The sequence below is a fragment of the Schistocerca gregaria genome, chromosome 1 (assembly GCF_023897955.1).
Source record: "Schistocerca gregaria isolate iqSchGreg1 chromosome 1, iqSchGreg1.2, whole genome shotgun sequence".
NCBI lineage: Eukaryota > Metazoa > Arthropoda > Insecta > Orthoptera > Acrididae > Schistocerca > Schistocerca gregaria.
Genome location: NC_064920.1, coordinates 804278771 through 804300728, shown reverse-complemented (window position 1 = coordinate 804300728; position 21958 = coordinate 804278771). Strand labels below are relative to the sequence as shown.

General features: G+C 43.3%; 1 protein-coding gene across 1 annotated transcript in view; it reads left to right on the top strand.

The window, feature by feature from the left end:
- The window catches only part of LOC126270294 (beta-1,3-glucan-binding protein-like), a 273194-nt gene that overhangs the window by 188761 nt on the left and 62475 nt on the right, over window positions 1–21958 (top strand). The window contains exon 2 of the mRNA XM_049974060.1: window positions 14203–14322. Within this exon, the coding sequence (XP_049830017.1) occupies window positions 14203–14322 (120 nt within the window). The remainder of the gene's footprint in view (window positions 1–14202; window positions 14323–21958) is intronic.

Genomic DNA, 21958 nt, shown 5'->3' with positions numbered 1-21958 from the left:
TGAGAAAAGGCAAAAATGTTGGACTTCATTATTCTCTCGGGACGGCTGTGACACTATATACCCTCTCACGACTTATGAAGTGATCGTTCCTACGAAACACCGTGTGTTGCTAGAATGAGGTTTTCACTCTGCAGCGGTGTGTGTGCTGATATGAAATTTCCGGCAGACTAAAACTGTGTGCCGAACCGAGACTCGAACTCGGGACCTTTGCCTGTTGGCCTTTCGTCGGCAAGTGTCCTATCATCTGAGCTACCAAAGCACGACTCACGCCCGGTCATCACAGCCTTACTTCTGCCAGTACCTCGCCTCCTACCTTCCAAACTTTATAGAAGCTCTCCTGCGAACCTTGCAGAACTAGCACTCCTGAAAGAAAGGATACTGCGGAGGCATGGCGTAGACAGAGACTGGGGGATGTTTCCAAAATGAGATCTTCACTTTGCAGCGGAGTGTGCGGTGATATGAAACTTCCTGGCAGATTAAAACTGTGTGCCGGATCGAGATTCGAACTCGGGACCTTTGCCTTTCGCGAGCAAGTGTTCAACCATCTTTCTTTTTCTTTTTTTTTTTTATTCTCATTTTGTTCGCTCTTGTTCGTTGAATCTGCTCCGGGCGGACGTCGTAAGACTTCCGTTTTAAGTTCGTTGTGGATCGATTAACTCATTTTTTTTTTATTACAGAGGGCAGCTAACCCTCTGACCGAACACGCTTTTCTTTTTCCACTTAGTCCGTTAGTGATCGTTGTGTTTGGTCGTTGCGGACGTCGCAAGACATCCTGTTCAAGTACGGCGGTTGATCCTTCCACTCAGTTTTTTTTTTTTTATTACAGAGGCCAACCGACTCTCTGACCGAACACGCTGAGCTACCGTGCCGGCGGGAGATGAGATGATCGTATGGCATTGTTATTCACCACTATTCAGTAAGACTGACACTCTTTCTCTACCCGTGAGCTGAGATGAGATGATCGTGTGGCATTGTTGGCCGGGAGGCCCCATACGGATAAGTTAGGCCGCCATATTGCAAATTCTATTTTAGTTGACGCCACTTCGGCAACGTGCGAGTCAATGATGATGAACTGATGAAGAGGAACACATAACACCGAGTTATCACGAGGCAGAGAAGTATCTGAGCTACCCAAGAACGACTCTGCCAGGAAGTTTCATATCAGCGCACACTCCGATGCAGAGTAAAAAATCTCATTTTGGGAACATCCCCCAGGCTGTGGCTAAGCCATGTCCTCGCAATATCAGGAGCGCTAGTTCTGCAAAGTTCACAGGAGAGCTTCTATAAAGTTTGGAAGGCAGGTGGCGAGGTACTGGCAGAAGTAAAGCTGTGATGACGGGGCGTGAGTCGTGCTTGGGTAGCTCAAATGGTAGAGCACTTGCGCGCGAAAGGCATAGGTCCCGAGTTCGAGTCTCGGTCCGGCGCCAGGAAGTTTCAGCTTGTGTTGCTGCTTCTACGTCAACACTACCGCACTTTTCGTGAGAATACCTGTTTATTTAGGGCAGGTGCGTTGGACTCACGTCGAAGCCTGCAGCGAAGTGTGTCACTCTCATGAGGACATAGAGGTAGACAAGCTAAGTGAATGGAATGTGTGAGACGATTAGGTGTGTTTGTGCAGGCCCGACAGTTTGTGAGTGGAACTGGCCGACAGGAAGCAAGTGGACCAGCGCGAGTGCCGACGACCGAGAGGACAGCGGCCGGCCGCGAGATAGGCGGCTATCTGCGGGCGCCCGCTCGGTCAAGGCGCAGGCCGCCCTGCTGAATGACGGCGGCAGCCCGGCCCAGCGCGGCCCGGCGCGGCGCCGTGTGTCGTGGCGTGCGGCCGGTCAGTGACGCCGCGTTCGCCCCCGCGGCCGCTCCGGGCCGGCACGCAGCACCCGCTCGTTACTCGCCGATTCGCCGATGACGCCGCAGCAGGCCGAAACGTTCCTAACGACGCCGTGACCGGCCCCGCTCTGCGGGAACGCTAAATTGCAGGCTGTATACCTTACGGCGCCGTACGTCAACGGCAAATTTAGCATTCGCGAGGAATGTCCGATGCTCTCTGCCGACTTTTATTCCACCGGACGGCAATCGAGTGAAAAGTCGTGCTTCCCGCAGGGCAGCATAAACGTGGTTAGGTCCGTCCCGCGCTCTTCGCGTGCCGGTGAGGCCAACCAATGGGCGAGGTGGCGCAGTGGCGAGACATGCGACTCGCATGTGGCACGAAGGTGGCTTGGGCATCCACATTTCGTTTTTACGTGCTTTCGCAGAATAGCTCAAGGCAAATGCCAGGACGGTTCCTTTGAAAAGTACGCTGCCGACTTCCTTCACCACCCTTTCGAGGTTCTGCACCGTCCCGACATGTTAAACCCTAATCTTCCTTCCTTCCTTCTTTCTTTTAGGACGAAACGAACGGTATCGTTCCCTTCTTCTCAGTGATATTGTCGTCGTAGAATGAGTAAGAATACTTTTATTACGTCTCCGTACGATGTGACATGACTGCCGAATGTAGAACATTGATTCGGGAAATCAGTCGTTTTCGTCCATGAACAGCAGTCAAAAAAAAAAAAAAAAAAAAAAGTGTTGAAATGTGTGTTAAATCTTATGGGACTCAACTGCTAAGGTCATCAGTCCCCCAGCTTACACACTACTTAACCTAAATTATCCTAAGGACAAACACACATACCCATGACCGAGAGAGGACTCGAACCTCCGGCGGGACCAGCCGTACAGTCCCTGACTGCAGCGTCTCAGAGCGCTTGGCCAATCCCGCGCGGCGGAAATACAGAATTAGAGGTGAATTAAGCCTGAGGGCTACGTCAGCCCCGGAACGTTGTATAGTAATGCACTAAGACAACAGAAGGTTAGACAAGATGTTTGCAGAATCTAAAGATTTTCTGATAAACAGACTGCTTTGCTTACATCTGACGGACATTAAGCATAGGCCTACTGCTGAATACTACAGACTCTCAATCGAGTATGTTAGTGACCATAGACGGAAACTGTATTTAGTCACCAAGCATTCAGTACAGCAGTTGAAATCAGTATAAATGCAGGGTTCCACGAGAGTAATAGTACAATGCCTGAGGCATACCTGTATCGAATTTACTATGGAAGTAGTAGACACAAATAAGACAAATAATCATGACGGAATTACATAGTTTCTTTAACAACACTCATAACAAAATAGAGCCTTTGAATTTCGTGGCTCGAAATTGGTATACAAACACTCACTGTTATGTTGATTTATTCACTTCTTAGCACTTTTTCCAACATCCATTCTTCCTAATTACCTCAAAAATTATCTTCAGTATTGATAATGAGTGTTAGTAGTTCTTGCAGTGAATTGTCGCCCACTCTTGTCATGTCGCTCTTTTCAGCTCACATACGACCTCAAATTACCTTCTATTACAATAAACATGTTTTGCAAATATTCTCCAAACATTTTTCACGGTATTCAAATCCGAACTACGTGCACTTTTTGGTTGTGGCAGAAGCATACACATTGATAAAACGTTAGAGTTTCCTCCCTCAGGTGCTCGCACATTCTAATCAATTCTGTCTCTAACATCTCAATGTGCATGTTAGAGGTCATTCTAGTATTCAGTCAAGCAATGCGTGACTTACCGTTAGTGCAGAAAGCTGCCCAAATCATAACACTTCCATCATCAAATTCCTGCTCATTCTTTTCTGCTGCTGTTCACAGATCATGACGATAATATTGAAATCCATTCGGTCCATCTAAATTAAAGTTCTTCCCATCACTGAAGATCACTTTATCCCACCCCCAAAGTTCGTGAAATATGTTTCTCAGCAAACTCCAATCAAGCCAGTTGAATTTCCATCTACATCTACATCTACTTGGCTACTCTGCTATTCACAATAAAGTGCCTGACTGAGTGTTCAATGAACCACATTCAAGCTTTCTGTCTACCGTTCCACTCTCGCGGGTAAAACGGGCACTTAATTTTTTTTGCGCGAGCCCTAATTTCTCTTATTTTATCGTGATGATCAAATCTCCTCATGTAGGTGGGTGCCAACAGCATTTTTTTGCAATCAGAGGAGAAAACTAGTGATTGGAATTTCACGAGAAGATACCGTCGCAACGAAAAACACCTTTGTTTTAGTGATTGCCACTTCATTTCACGTAACATGTCTTTGGCACTGTCTCCCCTATTTCGTGATAATACAAAATTAGCTGTCCTTCTCTGAACTTTTTCGATATCATCTGCAGGTTCCACTTGATGCGCACCCCACACCGCACAGCAGTACTCCAGAATAGGCCGGACAAGCGTGGTGTAAGCAGTCTCTTTAGTAGACCTGTTGCACCTTCTAAGTGTTCCGCCAATGAATCGCACTCTTTGGTATGCTCTACCCATATCATTATCTATGTGATAGTTCCAATTTGCGTTATTTGTAATTGTAGTTGATAAGTATTTAGTTGAATACCCGGCCTTCAGATCTGTGTGACTTATTGCGTCATCGAAATTTAGCGGATTTCTTTAAGTACTCATGTGAATAACTTCACACTTTTCTTTATTTAGGGTCAACTGTCAATTTTAGCACCATACAGATATATTATCTAAATAATTTTCCAATTCATTTAGGCCTTCTGATGACAGCATCATCTGGAAACAATCTAAGACGGCTACTCAGATTGTCCCCTATGTCGTTAATATAGAACAGGAACAATAGAGGGCCTATAACACTTCCTTCGGGAACGTCGGATATTCCTTCTGTTTTACTCGATGACTTTCCGTCTGTGACTACGAATTTTGACCTATCTGACAGGAAATCGCGAATTCACTCGCACTACTGGGGCGAATTTTGGGTGTTAGAGCGGATTTCTGCAGTCGTTTCTTGAATGCAAGATGTTCGTCATGTGACAAAATTTGTCATACACCTTGATTGGTTTAGGGGAGGGAGCAAACAGCAAGGTCATCAGTCCCATCGGATTAGGGACGGATGGGTAAGGAAGTGGACCGTGCCCTTTCAAAGGAACCATCCCTGTCGTACGTGTCTGGCAGTTACTGGCAACTGTAAATAAGCGACAAGTTGAGAAGAACAACGGTTTGTGGCCCTTGCTTTGCGCAAAAGTAGCCTTTCTATTTTACCCATATTTTCCGTTCTGTCCATAACGTACACCCAATCTAACGAAATTATCAATCACTGTACTTGAACAGTTCGATTTCTTGGCAATTTGACAATTAGAGTGTAACACGTCACCCATCACTTATCTGGTTTTGGTGTGTGTTCACCCCAGGTAATTGACTAACAGATCAACAGGGAGTGCAAAACTGCCGCAATGTCGGATAACGCAAAGAAAGTAATAAGGCCCTGTGACTCCTGATTGAACTGCGGTGGCAGTGTTGACATTAATTGATTCAGAATTGATCCCTTTTAATCAAAAAAGAGGTGCACATTGATGTTATATTCAGCTATTGAGCACCAGATGCAAATGTTGAACATAAAATTAATGAAGAAAGTGTCTTGGAATTTCAAGTACTTGATTGAAAACAGATCGAGTCGATTAACACAATTTTTTTTTTAACTCACGACCTTCAATCGTCACATTACACGACTCTCCTAACAGAAAGGGTAATAAATTGCGTTTGGGTGGAGTAAATCGCGATAAATCAAAAGTAATTTCTATCAACTGACCCAGATGTAATGCGAGAAGAATTCTACAATACACGGCCCATGAAACCCTCGTGGAAGCTTTGCCGACGTGATCCAACACATTAATCAGTGGACGGAGCGGGCGCAATATCACCGAATGCAGCGTGGCGGAGCAGTGTCGTTGTGCGGACGTCCGCCGACCTTGTGGTGCTGCAAGGCTGCGCTCGTCTATTCACTCCTAGCTATCTTGCTCAGTACATAGCTTCCTATCTCCAAGCTCAATCGTTCCATTTGCTAAGTCCTAAAATGCAGTGATGCTCACTCTTTCTCAGACAATCTGAGTAAAGAACGCCACGTCCGCACTCTAGGCAAGCTGGGAATGGAAGACCTCTACTGAGACTTCTCCCAGTCCGCTCTTCGCCTCGGTTTCCCCTCCAGCAAAATCACTTACGCTGATTGCAACGCAAGTCGCATTAATTATGCATCGCTTCCCAGTGCCGACCAATGCCTGCTCTGGGAAGTGAACAAATTCCCACAAAATTTCCCTTCCTCTCAACTTCTGCTATTTAGCTCCTGCCAGGCCACCCATCAAGGTTAGCGTCTGCACAAACACCAATTTTTCCGGAATTCAGACTCCCAGCAGAGTACTTCAAATTCCTTGGTCCTACATTCCCATCAGAGGCCAGCGTATTTCATTCTGTCTCTCTTTACCTGATTTAATTCAGACTCTGCAGACCGTGAATTCAGCGTGAAGTTGCTGTAGTCACGAACACACATATTTTGACCTCTGTTGACCGCTCCACCATAGCTTTTCGTGGCTTTCTCGCATGTTTCCCTGAAAACGGGACGACAGACATTTATCAACAGACGTACAAGTTCTCCATCTGCTTCCTGGTACACCAACATGAGGTCGGGGTCAACCACCCATGCTGCCACTCATCTTAAGGCGGCTGGAGGCCGCGCCGTGTTACCGCTTTCTCAGAGCTTGAGCCACCCTAAGCTGCCTATTGTCGCTTCCCTTCACCGTTCCCCAGCCGGCCATGGTCATCTCTAAATAATTCCCTGAGGTAAACTATCATCCAGTAAATCGACTCGTTTCCACAAAGTTTTCATGTCGTGTGGATTACTTTAAAACCATCACCCGACATTAATTATTCCAATACGTCCATACTATACCCTCTACAAGATGCATTGTGCCTTGTCAGTCATTTTGTTCAGCCCTACTGTTCGCTCAACGTGAGTTAGGTGATATTTAATGACTTCATGTAAGGGTCATAGTTCTTGCCATCTTACAAGAGAATCCCATTCCCTTGTACGTATCGACTTTTGCTTTTTCGTTGCATGGTAACTGTTTCCTGCATAGCATTGTCACAATCGTGTTTGTGTACACAACACGTATTGTCACTAAAGGAGTCAGTTTCCCACTGTAGTAAAGAAACTTAACCACACACTAACACCACACACAGCAGACTGCCTTTACATAGAGTTCCATCCTCTACCACCTGAATCGATGATGTCTTATTGTGTACTGTACTACTGACAGGATACTGTTGTGTACTGTAGTACTGACTACAATTTGACTGCGTTTGTCGGTATATTCGATTTCATACTATTGCTTACAGCTTGTGCACAACAATTCCAACTACCAACGTTAATTTTCCCCCAGTTACCGATGACTTTATACCTATTTTCGCTACTGTATTCTTCTAATCAAAGTATCACTTGTGTATCTGAAGTATTCTACTGGAGGTAGAAACGTCAGTGTTCATCATAGCATTAATCTCAGTTGGAGAAAAACTACTGACAGGAACATCCCGGAAGTCACTTGAGGTGGTTGCAGGAAACCATGGCACGGTATCCATATGGCTCGTTGGCGATTCCTTAACTGATGAAGGCAAGTCCTGTTCAAAGCATTACCGTTCATTGCGATAAGGATGGCGACAGATGATGACTAATGAACTGTTGTGACTGATCACCAAAACTAAGAGCTTCCCACTACAATCAGTAATCGTTGCAAGCTTACGGGACTTCGCATTTTAGTGGAGGAATAACCAAGTAATTCTGGATGTCACAGAAGGAATTTCACAGTACTTCTCTATTAAACAAACACCGTCTTCTAAATCTCTTCCTATCATCCACTGAGCCAGAGATGGCAGCAAACATACGACTACTAAAATTATTTTAGTGCAATGATGCGCGATGCATGGTGTTTGATCCCTTGCTTTCTCATGCGTAACTTTGTGATACTTTAAACACACAAATGGATTTGTTTCGGTTAGAAACCGTTAAGGGAAAAAGACTGCTCTCCATCAATGTGTGATGTAGGATGTAGCAACATGCTTGCATTATGAAAGCATTGTCTGCAGCTGCATTTCTTGTATTTTTGACACAACATATGGTATACATGAAAACTCTAACTACCAGAATCCTGAATGACGTAAAAAAATGGAATGGGGTGGCATTCTGAGATGTAATAAGGAGAGTTCAAACGTCATAGACAATTGTAAAGAAACCATCATCCATGTACTAATTTCTTCGTTAATCCATTATGGACCTTAGGAGAACGGCTGGCATGAACTTCTTGATGCAATAATTTACCAACAACCGTATGTATTGTAGAAATTTATTTTATTTTATGAACTTCTATGTGCTCCAGTTCCGGCATTACATTGATCCATCTTCAGGCCTCACTCTTCACAGTCGTAAAATCGCTACACACGGAAGGAGCCATATAACTATATCCGTGAATCAAATCGTCCTGCAACAGCTCTTTCGCTCGAGAGGGAGGGGGACGAAGACGACACGACGACACGAAGGCTCTCTCCACACGCAGACTTGCTTATAATGCATGAAAATTCACCTAGCAGTTACAAAAAACCGCCGTCATGAGCACTAAACTATTACACTGAAAACCGAATAATAAAAATGCCAAACTGCCTTGACAAGCCATCCATTCAGAGCATGCTGGTCTTCCCTCCCCAGTACTGCAGGGATGAGGCCTGGCACTTCACAAAGTTTCAAGACTCGTACACTAAGAGCGTCCGCAACGACATCGCCGCTGAATATTCTCACGTAGGCGACGCAAGCTCAGTGGGTTGGAAACCAATGAAACTCACAGAACAAAGTTTTAATCCACCTGTAAAATTCAAAACAGTGCACATTCCGCTGAAAATGGAGGAATGATTGCGAAACATCTGTTACAGTAGAAGCTCAAAGGTCTGAATTTCGATTCCCGGTAGGATCAAGAATTGTGTGCTATTCATCAGTTATCTCAAACGTAGCAATGATTGCCATAGGAGTTCAGGCTAAAATGTATACCTCTTTATATCTGGCTGAGTAAGTCAAGTAACATGCCTAGTGAAGTACTTCTGTAAGCACAGTTTTGGAGGCGAAGGTACGGTTATAAATGATGTCTATTTGCGAAAGTAGAGACACATGAAAATTATCGAGTGAAGAGAACAAGTGGAAACACAGGACCATAATAAAATTCGAGATTTCAACAGCATCCAAAATGACTCTCACTGAATACAGAGAACGAAGAAATGAATAAAATAGTGAAAGGGTGAAGTATATTGTGACAACGAAGCAATCCGGCTGTCTCAAGTAGGCCACACAGAAACTTTAGAACTATTAGATTAATTTGTGGGGTACAAGGTAATGGAAGTTCAACAAGACTTTGGTGTGCGTTTCATTCTCCACTCGAAGGAGTCGAAGGGGCATTTAAGATGCGCCCCGTTATAAAGTCATGGTTCTTTTGAGCGAATTACCGGCAACATGGTAGTGGAGCCGTTCTGGAATTTGCCTTACAACAAGGGAAACCTCTCGAAAACCTTCGTTGGAACCAGGGATCGGAAAAGCCTCTAATTTATTTGTTGCCCAATATTCATATTGCCTTTTAAATGACGATACTTAAGGTAAATCATACTTAAGCACATACTCAAAAGCTAGTACCTCCCTCACGTCACGAAAAGGAAAAGAAATTGCCATCAGTAGCAGCATTGGTATTATGGTGCTATCACAGATGTAACGAGCTGAATACGGACACAAAACATAAATGTAAAAACTTGGAATTCCTATCTTTGGCAAACAGTTATGTGTCGGATATTTGTCACCAGATCTGTTCTTAAATGTGGACAGTTACGACTATAAATTGTTGGGATACCATCGTGAGACCCTAATCTTGCTATAGTTACTATGTTATTTGAGGACTTGAAGTTCTGGTCGAAAGTTCCAGCAGTATTACACTTGCTTTCTAGATACAATAAGAAGTTTCAAATCTATTACGGAAGTGATTACATCGCATTCTGGAGCATGTCCATACTTCCAAATATAATGTTTTCTTTTAATTTAAATTCTCAAGGCCGAATAATGCGAGTTTTCTTACCTAACCACGCAATTGGTTTCTTTTCTGATAATGTTCAGAGCAAAATATAAAAGAGAAAGAAAGAGAGGGAGAAAGGTGTTATGCGTAGAGTCTGTTATGCCCACCGTGACGCAAGCGCGCCCTCCCTGTGCCATTATGAAGCACAGGTTTTCGCAGACCACTAGCTTAAATACCTGTTATGTATCGGGAACCGTCTGGAGAAACTGGCTGGGCCGTTATGTGAGATCATGCCGGAACCGGTCCTGTGTGGTCTTCAGAGCGGCCGACGCCCACCGCCTACGCACTGGACGCGCCCATCGGGAAGGATAGGCTTCTGTTAGAAATCGCCGATAGTCTGTACGACTGGCACAACCTTTCCAGCAGGTACAGAAGCATTATGGCTCTACGCTGGTGTTTACGGGTTTAAGAAGACTAAACAGTGCCCTTCTCATCCCCTAGAACGGTATCAGTGAACCCCAGTGCCTGTGTCTAAAGTCTGTGTGCAAGTGTAAGAAAGATTTTTAAATAAAACTTCCTGGCAGATTAAAACTGTGTGCACGACCGAGACTCGAACTCGGGAGCTTTGCCTTTCGCGGGCAAGTGCTCTACCATCTGATCTACCGAAGCACGACTCACGCCCGGTACTCACAGCTTTACTTCTGCCAGTATCTCGTTTCCTACCTTCCAAACTTTACAGAAGCTCTCCTGCGAACCTTGCAGAACTAGCACTCCTGAAAGAAAGGATACTGCGGAGACATGGCTTAGTCACAGCCTGGGGGATGTTTCCAGAATGAGATTTTCACTCTGCAGTGGAGTGTACGCTGATATGAAACTTCCTGGAAGATTAAAACTGTGTGCCCGACCGAGACTCGAACTCGGGACCTTTGCCTTTCGCGGGCACACAGTTTTAATCTGCCAGGAAGTTTCATCTCAGCGCACACTCCGCTGCAGAGTGGAAATTCATTCAGGAAGATTTCTAAATGTTTGCATAGCGTATTATGAAGAGGGACGAGAGTACCAGCCTGGTATTCATCTTGTAGGATGAGGGAAAGCGCCTAAAAACAACATAAAGACTAGACGGCAGATCGACCGTCGCCGTTAATCTGCCGGGCGGATTGTAAACGGAGCCGGAGTGCTCCCCGTCTCAGAAGCGCACGCTTTAACGTGCACGGCTATGCGAGCGGATGTTATGCTTCTGGAATGAGCGCTGCACGTGGATACATTTTGTTGAATTACATCACATCTTTGTTGACATTTCACTCATCGGCACCTTGAGTGTAATCCATATCTACATCTGCCTGCCACCTTATAATGTGTGGCTGTGGGTACCACTGGTACCTCTGTCTATTTACTCCTTCCGTGTTCGATTCGCGAATGGTGCGTGGGAAGGAAGACTGTCGATAAACCATCGTAGGAGTTCTAATTTCACTTATTTTGTCATCGTGCTCATTTCGCGAGGCATGTGGAGGAGGAAGTAACTTGTTGCCCTACCATTCTTGGAACTACTCTTGAAATTTCAACAGTACACCTCGCCGCGAAACACACAATCTCTGTTGTAGCGTCTGGCACTGGAGTTTGTTGATTATCTCCGTAACACTGTCGCACTTACTCTTCGTTTGATCTTCTCTGTCTCATGGACTTTGGTGTTTTGTTTATTTATTTACAGCAATTACATTTATTTTTTAAGGAAAGGTACAGGAATTTGGAAGTAGCAAATTACAAATTTATTGTATAATTTAAGAAGAGAATAAAAGAAGACTGGGAATAGTAGGTATAGATATCCCTTCACCAACACCACCTGAGGAAGGGGACTTGGTATTTAACGTCAAGTACAGCGTCCACATGTGCTGCTACCCATTTTAGTATTATCCACATGTCTTCTGGAAAACTCGTTTTTTTCAGTCCCTGAATCTAATCTACGATAGATTGTTTGATAGAGTTCTGTGTGAGTTGATGTTTGTTAGGTTACGTAACATCTGCTACTACTAGGTTAGTTAGTAAACAATTTCTGCATGGCTCTGTAACAATATCCTCTCCCACTGTTATCCAGTTAAATTATGTACTGTTTCTACATAGTTGTAGGAGAAATAAAAAGCCACCACTAACCTATTATTAATCTTGTAAAAACATTTTTAAAAAAATGTAGCTAGACTTTTTTTCGGTAGAGAACTCTTAATTTTGTATAATTGCGTAATACGTATAATCTGTTTCTGTTGTGTATTTACTCTGTTTGATTTAGTTTGCTTACTGTATATTAAATTTGCATATATTACATTCATACATCGAAGAGCCTAAGAAACTGCCACACCTGACTAATATCGTGTACGGGCCCCGCAAGCACCCAGAAGTGCCGCAACACGACGTGGCATGGACTCGACTAATGTCTGATGCAGTGCTGGAGCGAATTGACACCATGAATCCTACAGGGCTGTACATAAATCCATAAGAGTAAGAGGGGATGGAGATCTTTTCTGAAGAGCACGTTGCAAAGCATCCCAGGTATGGTCAATAATGATCATGTCTGGGGTGTTCGGTGGCCAACTGAAGTGTTTAAACGCAGAAGTGTGTTCCTGGAGCCACTCTGTAGCAATTCTGAACTTATGAGGCATCGCATTGTCCTGCTGGAATTGCCGAAGTCCGTCGGAATGCACAGTGGACATGAATGGATGCAGGTGACTTATGTACGTGTCACCTGTCATAATCGTATCTAGACGTATCAAGGGTCACATATCACTCCAACTGCACACACCCCACACCATTACAGAGCCTCCACCAGTTTGAACAGTCCCCTGCTCACATGCAGGGTCCATGGACTCATGAGTTTGTCTCCACACTCGCACACATCCATCCGCTAGACACAATTTGAAACGAGACTGTTCCGACCACGCAACATGTTTCCATTCATCAACAGTCCAGTGGCGGCGTTGACGGGCCCGGGCGAGGCATAAAGCTTGGTGTCGTGCAGTCATCAAGGGTACACGAGAGGGCCTTCAGCTGTAAAAGCCAATATGGATGATGTTTCGTTGAATGGTTCGCACGCTCACACTTGTCGATGGCCGATCACAGAAATCTGCAGCAATTTGCGGAAGGGTTGCACCTCCGTTACGGTGAAGGATTGTCTTCAGTCGTCATTGGTCCCGTTGTTGCAGGATCTTTTTCCGGCTGCAGTGATGTCGGAGATCCGATGTTTTACTGGATTCTTGATGTTCACGGCACACTCGTGAAATGGTCGCATGGGAAAATCCCCACTTCATCGCTATCTCGGAGATGCTGTGTCCCATCGCTCGTGTACCAACTATAGCACCACGTTCAAACTCACTTAAATCTTGACAACATGCCACTGTAGCTGCAGTAACCGATCTAACAAATGCGCGAGAAACTTGTCTAATATAGGCGTTGCCGACCGCAGCGCTAATTCTGCCTGTTTACATATCTCTCAAAAATGTTCAAATGTGTGTGAACTGATAAGGTCATCAGTCCCTAAGCTTACACACTATTTAACCAAAATTATCCTAAGGACAAACACATACAGCCATGTCCGAGGGAGGACTCGAACCTCCGCCGGGACCAGCCGTGCAGTCCATGACCGCTCGTCTAATCCCGCGCTGCTACCTATCTCTATATTTGAATATGCATGCCTATACCAGTTTCTTTGACGCTTCAGTGTATTATTACATTTACAAGGATGGGTTCACTTATGCAACTACTTAACAGTGTTGGGAGGTACAGGTTTATCTTGGATTCTAGAACAATATCTATCTACCTTACTATTCTAACTACTCCTAGTTTTAATTATATTCATTCATAATAATATCTTTGGTTAACGTTCGCGTGAGTAGTTGTGCATATTTTACTTGTTTTGCGTTATGTATGTTTTCTGGGTCTATGTTATGTCAGTGTTGTCACTGTCACTCATTTCATCGTCAGTACTGGAGATACTGAAACTACGGTACGTATGTCAACCCGTCTTCGTCTTCTGCACCTTTTGAGACTGTTCGTATGTGTCATGTTCTGCTTTTGAGATGTTGTTGGCGATTGCGTTCAACTGTGTCCATGTATCTGGGTTCCTCGGTGCATCGTGTAGTGCTGTTTCCATTAAGTGTCCTATGTTGTTAACGTCGGGAGTGAGCCTGCGTTATTGACGGACGGAGCAGCAGATAGGGAGCGGGACATCGGTCCCTGTTTACCTGCGTTATCTGCACCCGAGTACAGTGGCCTGCTCTCCCGGTGTGTTGCAGCTACGTGAGGGACGGCGTGCTGTACATCCGGCCCACACTGACGGCGGACGAGCGCGGCGAGAAGTTCCTGTACACGGGTACGCTGTCCGACCCGGCCTGCAACCTCAACCCCTGCGTCTCGTGAGTACAGATCGTATCCGACTGGCGCACCGCCTCGATGCCTTCCTCCAGTGAAACCCCAGGGTTTTCCCCCTTTCCTTCAACACGAAAGTTCCTTGCTCTCTATTTCTGTAATTAGACGTTCAAGACAACAGAAGAAAATTACGTACACATGCGTTCCGAAAAAGCTATTTCGTTGTTTTATTGTTAATTAAAACAAGAATAGGTATCTCCTAGCGGAAAAATGCTTCTATCGGAGCACAATATGTGGCCGAGCGGTTCTAGGGGCTTCAGTCCGGAACCGCGCTGTTGCTACGGTCGCAGGTTCGAATGCTGCCTTGGGCATGGATGTGTGTGATGTCCTTAGGTTAGTCAGGTTTAAGTAGTTCTAAGTCTAGGGGAATGATGACCTCAGATGTTAAGTCCCATAGTGCTCAGAGCCATTTGAACCATTTTGGAGCACAATAAAGCGAATGTGCTTCTCTATGTTTCTCTTTGCTAAGAGACTCTGAAAAGTGGAGTACCAGCTGCCTCGTTCTACCTTTCTCAGAAACTGTACAAATTTTCGCAAAAGTACTGTCGTTGAACACAACCGCGCTCTTTATTACATGCATCTCATCTCTCACTCCCGCAAACTCCCCTAACAGTAACTCACTCATAACCCCTAGTGCTAGTCCATTGCTGCAGATCTCTCATGCCCGTCCATTCCCAATTGTTCATTCGCACTTACTCATTCGTCCCAATTCATTGTCATTATCTCTTTGTGGCGCTCTGTTATTGAGCCAGAGTCCCCTTCGTTCTGTCCTACTAATGCAGTCTGCTCTCACTGTCACTGTCTCCCCCTTGTTCTCTCTTACTGCTACTATCTTAGTCATTCCTTCTCGCTGCTGCTGCCTCTTCTCATTATCACAATTTCTCTGTTCCTGATTGTCATCGTCAATGCCATAGACTGTCCCTCATTATCACCAGCTCTCACCCACTTCTACTTCCGTCTTATCTTTATTCCTCTCCCACTGGCACTGTTTCCTTCACACTTTTCCTAGCACTGTTCTCTCAGTGTCTACTATGTTCCACTGCCATTGTACCCCTTCCTTTGTCTCACACTATCATTGTCTCCTTCGCTCTTTTATACCACAAGCACTGTCTACTGTCATCCAGTATTTATTACTTTTCTTCCCGACTGCCACTGTCTCCTCTCTCAGCACAAAAAGCCGCGAATATATTCGCATGCCAGAATTTCTGAGTACATTTTTAAAGGTACTGAGAAAGGCAGAATGAGGGAGCTGGTACAGCACTTTTCAATCAAATGCCTCTGAGCACTATGGGACTTAACATCTGAGGTCATCAGTCCCCTAGAGCTCAGAACTACTTAAACCTAACTGACCTAAGGACATCACACACATCCATGCCCGAGGAAGGATTCGAACCTACGACCGTAGCCGTCGCGCGGTTCCAGATTGAAGCGCGAAGAGCCGCTCAGCCACTCCGGGCGGCCTGTTCAATCAGAGTCTTTTAATAAAGAAGGAGCATGTCCATCGTTTTTGTGCTCATATAGGAGCATTTTCCCGCTGGTTTTCTTCTTTTCTTTGCTGCATCAGAGAATGTAACACATATGAAAGGAAATTATGGGCCAATAAAATTTCGATATTCTATTTATCAGAATTTGAAATAACGCAAAACTAATTTTACCCTTCAGACCGCATTTTACATACACAAAAATTATCAATGTACTTCATCACCACAACGTGGTGTTCCCAGAATCCTTCTGATGATAACGGACATACTTTATATAATATTTCTCCGTGTTAGGTCAGTTTATAAACTACGTTTTCGCCTCACACTGCATTTTACGTACACTGGTAGGGTAAATTTGAATCTTTGTGTCTCGGAAACGGATAAAGAGATATAGAAAATTTACAAGGTTGTCCGAGGCCGGAGTAGTAGGAATATATTGTAGAAATTACAGCCATTTGCTGTGTATAGCCGTCTTGGAATCCGCGACTGGGGCTTGGTCCGCTGCTGACTACGAAAAATATGGTGAAAAAAGCTCTCTTGGGTGTTTTCAGGCACCACCCATGAATTTACGCATTGCATTATTCATTCATTCATCCATTCACGGCTATACCAGTCAATTTAATTAAATCATAGGTCATCAATCAATCAATCTATTTAAGTGGCTAAATGGCTCTGAGCACTATGGGACTTAACATTTGTGGTCATCAGTCCCCTAGAACTTAGAAGTACTTAAACCTAACTAACCTAAGGACATCACGCACATCCATGCCCGAGGCAGGATTCGAACCTGCGACCGTAGCAAATCTATTTATGTTTTACGTGCATAGTTTACACGTACGAATGGGATAACTTAGAATCTATGAATCTGGGAAAAAATACAGATACCAAGCAGATTTTCAAGACTATTCAAGATCGGGATCTTAGAAATATATGGTACGAATTTCAGCCATTTGTTGTGCACAGCCATCTTTGAATCCTCGACTGGATTTTTGGGGTTTTCCGAGAAACCACCCATGAACTAACAGTGCCCCCGCAAGTCCTATCAATGCTCAATTTGTCTAAGCGGGAGGAAACGTGTAGAGCCCGATTTATGAGCACCGAAAAATCCCGTTTTCAGGTTCCGCGCTTTGGAACATGTTTGCAAGCGTTCTGTCGCACGCATTCCGATATCAGCCGACTATCACGCAAGCCGGAACCCAAGACCAATTGCAGGTTGCCGATTTAACGGCTTCCAGGGGCCACAAAAATTTGGTTTTCAATAACCCACGTAATCACTGACCAAATTAAAGAAAAATTAAATTTCTGTCATAATCTACACATGACGAGGTGTAATCTTATGTTAAAAGTTCAACATAAAGAAGTCTTAAAGTGAGAAATAGTGTGTTCGTCTTTAGGCAGCTTAATTGACGGCGCGCACATACTCGGACTTTATTCGTCCAGTATTTGAGAACGCGAGAACTTAGCGACTTCAGACAAATTTTAAAAATACTTTCAAATCCTTACGAACATTTGTGGCTGGCAACTCCCACTAAATGGTGAACGGAAAACAAGTTTACCGCTTACTACATTTTCGCTGTTCATGCAGTAAAGCTGCAGCATCGGATATGACGTTTTAATTTATTACATATTTGCTAAGGACTCTATTCGCAACGCAGTTTGCTGACACTATCCACATATAAACTCAATGTACACATAAATTATATCATTGTGCGATACGTATTTTAGGAGATATGACGTCACAAACATTGAGATGCACGGAAAACTTTCTTTAGCTTAAAACTGAGCGCAAATTACACAGACTATATCACCTTGTGTCTCGTAATGAGAGCGCTTTACAACTTCCAACAAACGTTAAGCATATTTTGAAGTCTTTTCCAAACTTCTTCTCGCTGACCTACTTAATGTAAAATACTTAACACATTAACTCACTTGTAATCAAACGTTTGAAGTTATAGATATTTAGCCGCGCGGGATTAGCCGAGCGGTCTTCGGCGCTGCAGCCATGGACTGTGCGGCTGGTTCCGACGGAGGTTCGAGTCCTCCCTCGGGCATGGGTGTGTGTGTTTGTCCTTAGGATAATTTAGGTTAAGTAGTGTGTAAGCTTAGGGACTGATAACCTTAGCAGTTAAGCCCCATAAGATACACACACATTTGAACATTTTTATAGATATTTAAGATAACTCTCATTAATTGTTCCGTCTCAGTTGCACACTTTTTTAATTACATCACATGTATCAGTCACACTGGATCATCTTCAGACCTAAAACAAAGTGAAACTAAATATGTACCATCTAATATTTTACAGTAGTAAACTGCGGTCAATGTTTGCAAAATACAGTACTCTGATATGTTGTGCTGGGTAGGCAAGACGGCTAGCTGACGCAATTATTTTCATAAGTTCTACTTTTAAATACAGTTCTTCTCTTTTCTACTGTTGTAAAACATTCGGTGGTACATATTTAGTTTTAGGTCTGAAGATGATGCAGTGTGATGGGAACACGTAATTGAATTAAAAAAGTGTGTAATTAATGATAATTATTTTCATTAGCCTCTACCATACAGCTGATGAATTCTCTCAAGACGATTAAGTCGACTATAGTTTGAAATAGTTTGACACATGACAGTTCAATTGTTTAAGGTATTGGGGTTTACTGATACTAGCTGAAAAAAAATTCCAGGCGTGAATGCCGCAGTGCTTAAGTCACTGGACTTGTAAGAATAAGGTTCGAATTCTCGATACATGGAATGTTTGACTACTACAGGTACAATCTGAAGGGGTAATTAGAGGGCAATGAATCAAACAAGGATTCCCAGTAAACATAGACAAGGAAACCAATGGTTTCTCCGATACGACGTATTACGAATAAGCGTATGAATACCTTCTAACAAAGCCCCCGAAGATCCCAACTGCAGATATCCACTTCAGGAAGACGTATTAAAGTCTTTCATATGGCCACAGCTCACGTGCAAGCAGGCTTCAGCAAAGTATCCTCATCGATGCCCGTGCACGTTCAAGAATCTCAGGTGTGTTCCGAACTCACTGAGGACCATCCACAATGCGTTCCCGGAATTCATCGACACCATCAACAGGGCTGTAATTCACCAAATCTTTTAAATACACTCTCAAAAAAAAGTCCAATGGGTTCATGACGAGAAGCCATGACCAATAGATTTGTCGAAACGCTGTTTACCAGTACTTAGGTGGCTGGAACGATGATAAACTCAAACGAAGGCAGTTTATCTCTTTGTAATTTACACCTTACTCGCAGTGTAAATGTGATTGCATTTGTGCAGACATCGTACCGGGGAAACTATTGGTCTGCGGACTTACGTTTACTAGGATTATCCGCTTTTTTTTCACTGTGCTCTTCTCGTGCTTTTGTTTGCACCTATAAAAGTCAAATGCTTCTTCTGGGTAGTCATTCCAGCACAAGTAGTGCCTCGTCTCTAATGATTTAAAAGTCTACAGAAAGTTACAGTTTGAACCTCTCTCTGAAAAGCCCTTCTCCCTACAAATGAAGGAGGTGTAGTGACAATATTTTTACAATAAAAGAAGTCATAAAACAGATAATTTAATCTTGAAACCTACAATACGTTTACAGATTTTGAGAAAGCTTTCCGTCAAATTAGTTCAAATAAATTACTGGCAAAAATGTGTGTCCTTGGCTGTCCAACTCAAAAGGATAATCAGAAGCATGTAATGTGTAAAAAACGATGTGATATATGCAGGACAGAAAAGATGAGATAAATATGAGGCAAGAAGTGAGATGGGGCGATCTCTTTCGTCCATTCTTTTGAAATTTTATTTTAAAAAAGAAAATAAAAAATTTTTCCAGGAATTACGTTAGATAAACCCTCTATTCAAATTGCACTGCTATCTGCACATGATGAAGATGACCTCCAGTTAGCAATACATCAGTTGAAGCAAATACACACTGTATGTGCCGAATACAATTTTAAAATCTCATTGCATACTATACAAGTTGTGACATTTAAAGATAAAAACCCATTGTTGTCGAAAATAGTAATTAATAACCGTGATATTGCACGTGAGGACTGTAATATCAGTAACAGAGGGCGCGGTAGTGTGCGACTCAGTCAGAGGTAAGTCCCAGGTCCTTTAGAGATGGGCAGGTCTGCATGTAGAGCGAAGAGAGAGGAAGGATGTCGGCCAGAAATCCCAAAATTCAGCGATTAGCCATCCAGGTAGTAATGCGATTGTGACTGAAGTAGAGGAATGGCGCATATTCGAATATATTTTAATGGGCAGTCGTATCTTTGCGGTAACCGATGATAGGATTCAGAAAGCAACTACATAGTTTTGAAGATTTCATGAATACGATTCTTACGACATAGGCTCCGCGTCGGTGATGCATGTATCTTGCACATAATACACAAGCAAAGTATACTGAATTTGCGAGTCTTTTTAAATAAATAAACATTTTAAAATTAGGCTACGACAATATACGAAGGCTCAAATGAAAAGTATTTTGTAGTTCTTTTATTTGACATCAGTACCTGTACTACGAAAAAGCACACGCAGGTTACACTTATCTGTTATAAACTATTTGGCACATAATTTAAACATCACGATAAAAACAAGCATCAGCGTATAGTTGGCAGTTTCTGAAGTAGTGTATTTACCAGCACTACCAATTTTTTATTCAAACAATTAATGTAATATAAACACGAAGTGCGATGTACACAGTATATAAATTGACCAGGAGCGAGAAGGACTCGGCCACTGTGGGTTCCGTACAATATTAATTTTATATACAGACAGTTCATCCATTCCGGGAATCGACAATCTCGACCATTTTTGCCTGCTAACTACATTGATACTGGCAAGATATCGGTGCCAGGAATTCCAAGATTTTCGAGAATGTTTTAATTTCAGTGATGTAACTGTGACAAAAAGTCATGGAGGAGGCGGGCGACCGTTATTATTATCATCAGTAGTTCTCCATTTACGCTGACTGCACCACAATTGTAGAAGTCAAAGATCAGCCAAGGAATAACTTCATTGTTCATATGATGCTTATCGGAATGTATTCATCATGGGAGATACGGAGGAGCGATAGCTGCACGTAGGTATGGCCTTTCAAGTTGTATGCGTAAAAAAAATTAACAGACTAGTCTACATTTCAAAATGATTTTTATTCCAGTCTTTGATAACAATATCAATTCTTTTGACGATGACCGATTTCAGTCCGTAATGACCATCCTCAAGTTTTTATACACCATGTCCTAAAGTGATAAGGCCACAATGGGATCGTTAAAACATACAAATATCTTCCAATCCGTATGTGGCATACAACAAACCAGTGCTTAACAGTATTGATTAAAAACAGTCTTGGTTGCAATTTTATTTTTTTATTTTTCAATGGCGCGTTTCGCCTTATTCAGGCATCTTCGAGTTATCTTTTCTAGATGGACGCGAGGGACACCAAAATCTGCATTGCGCGTTCAAGTTCACACTTTATAATGTAAAGGTTTTAGTGGGTATGTAGATCTCTCATTCTTATCACTGCTGCGTGGCGGCGCCACCTATTGAGGAGATACTGTATTAGACTTCAGTACAAGCACACGACGCTGTGGTGCAGTATGCTTACTACGTGAGCCCCCATTTTATTCTGTTACTCGCCCCTGTGAACGCGAACGCGTTATGCAGATCTTGGTGTCTCTCGCATCCATCTAGAAAAGATAACCTGAAGATGCCTAAATAAGGCGAAACGCATCGTTGAAAAATAAAAAAAACTAAAATTGCAACCAAGACTGTTTTTAACCAATACATATAAATATAATTAGCACAGCATCGTCACGTAGATCTAAAATCTGCTGTGCTGATTATATGTTTGGACGATGCCATTATGGCCTTATCACTTTAGGACATGCTATAGAAAAGATCTGAGGATGGTTATTACGGACTGAAACCGGTCATCGTCAAAAAAATTGATATTATGAGCAAAGACTGTAATAAAAAACATTTGACAGTATTGGATCACTGTTCGTATACGCGACTGTATCGCAGCTGGTGATACATTTTAAAACGTCCTCGTAGGGCACTAGCAACAGAGCAATAAATGTCCTCGTAGGGCACTAGCAACAGTGTAATAAATTTGTTTCCTCGCGAGGAGAGCTG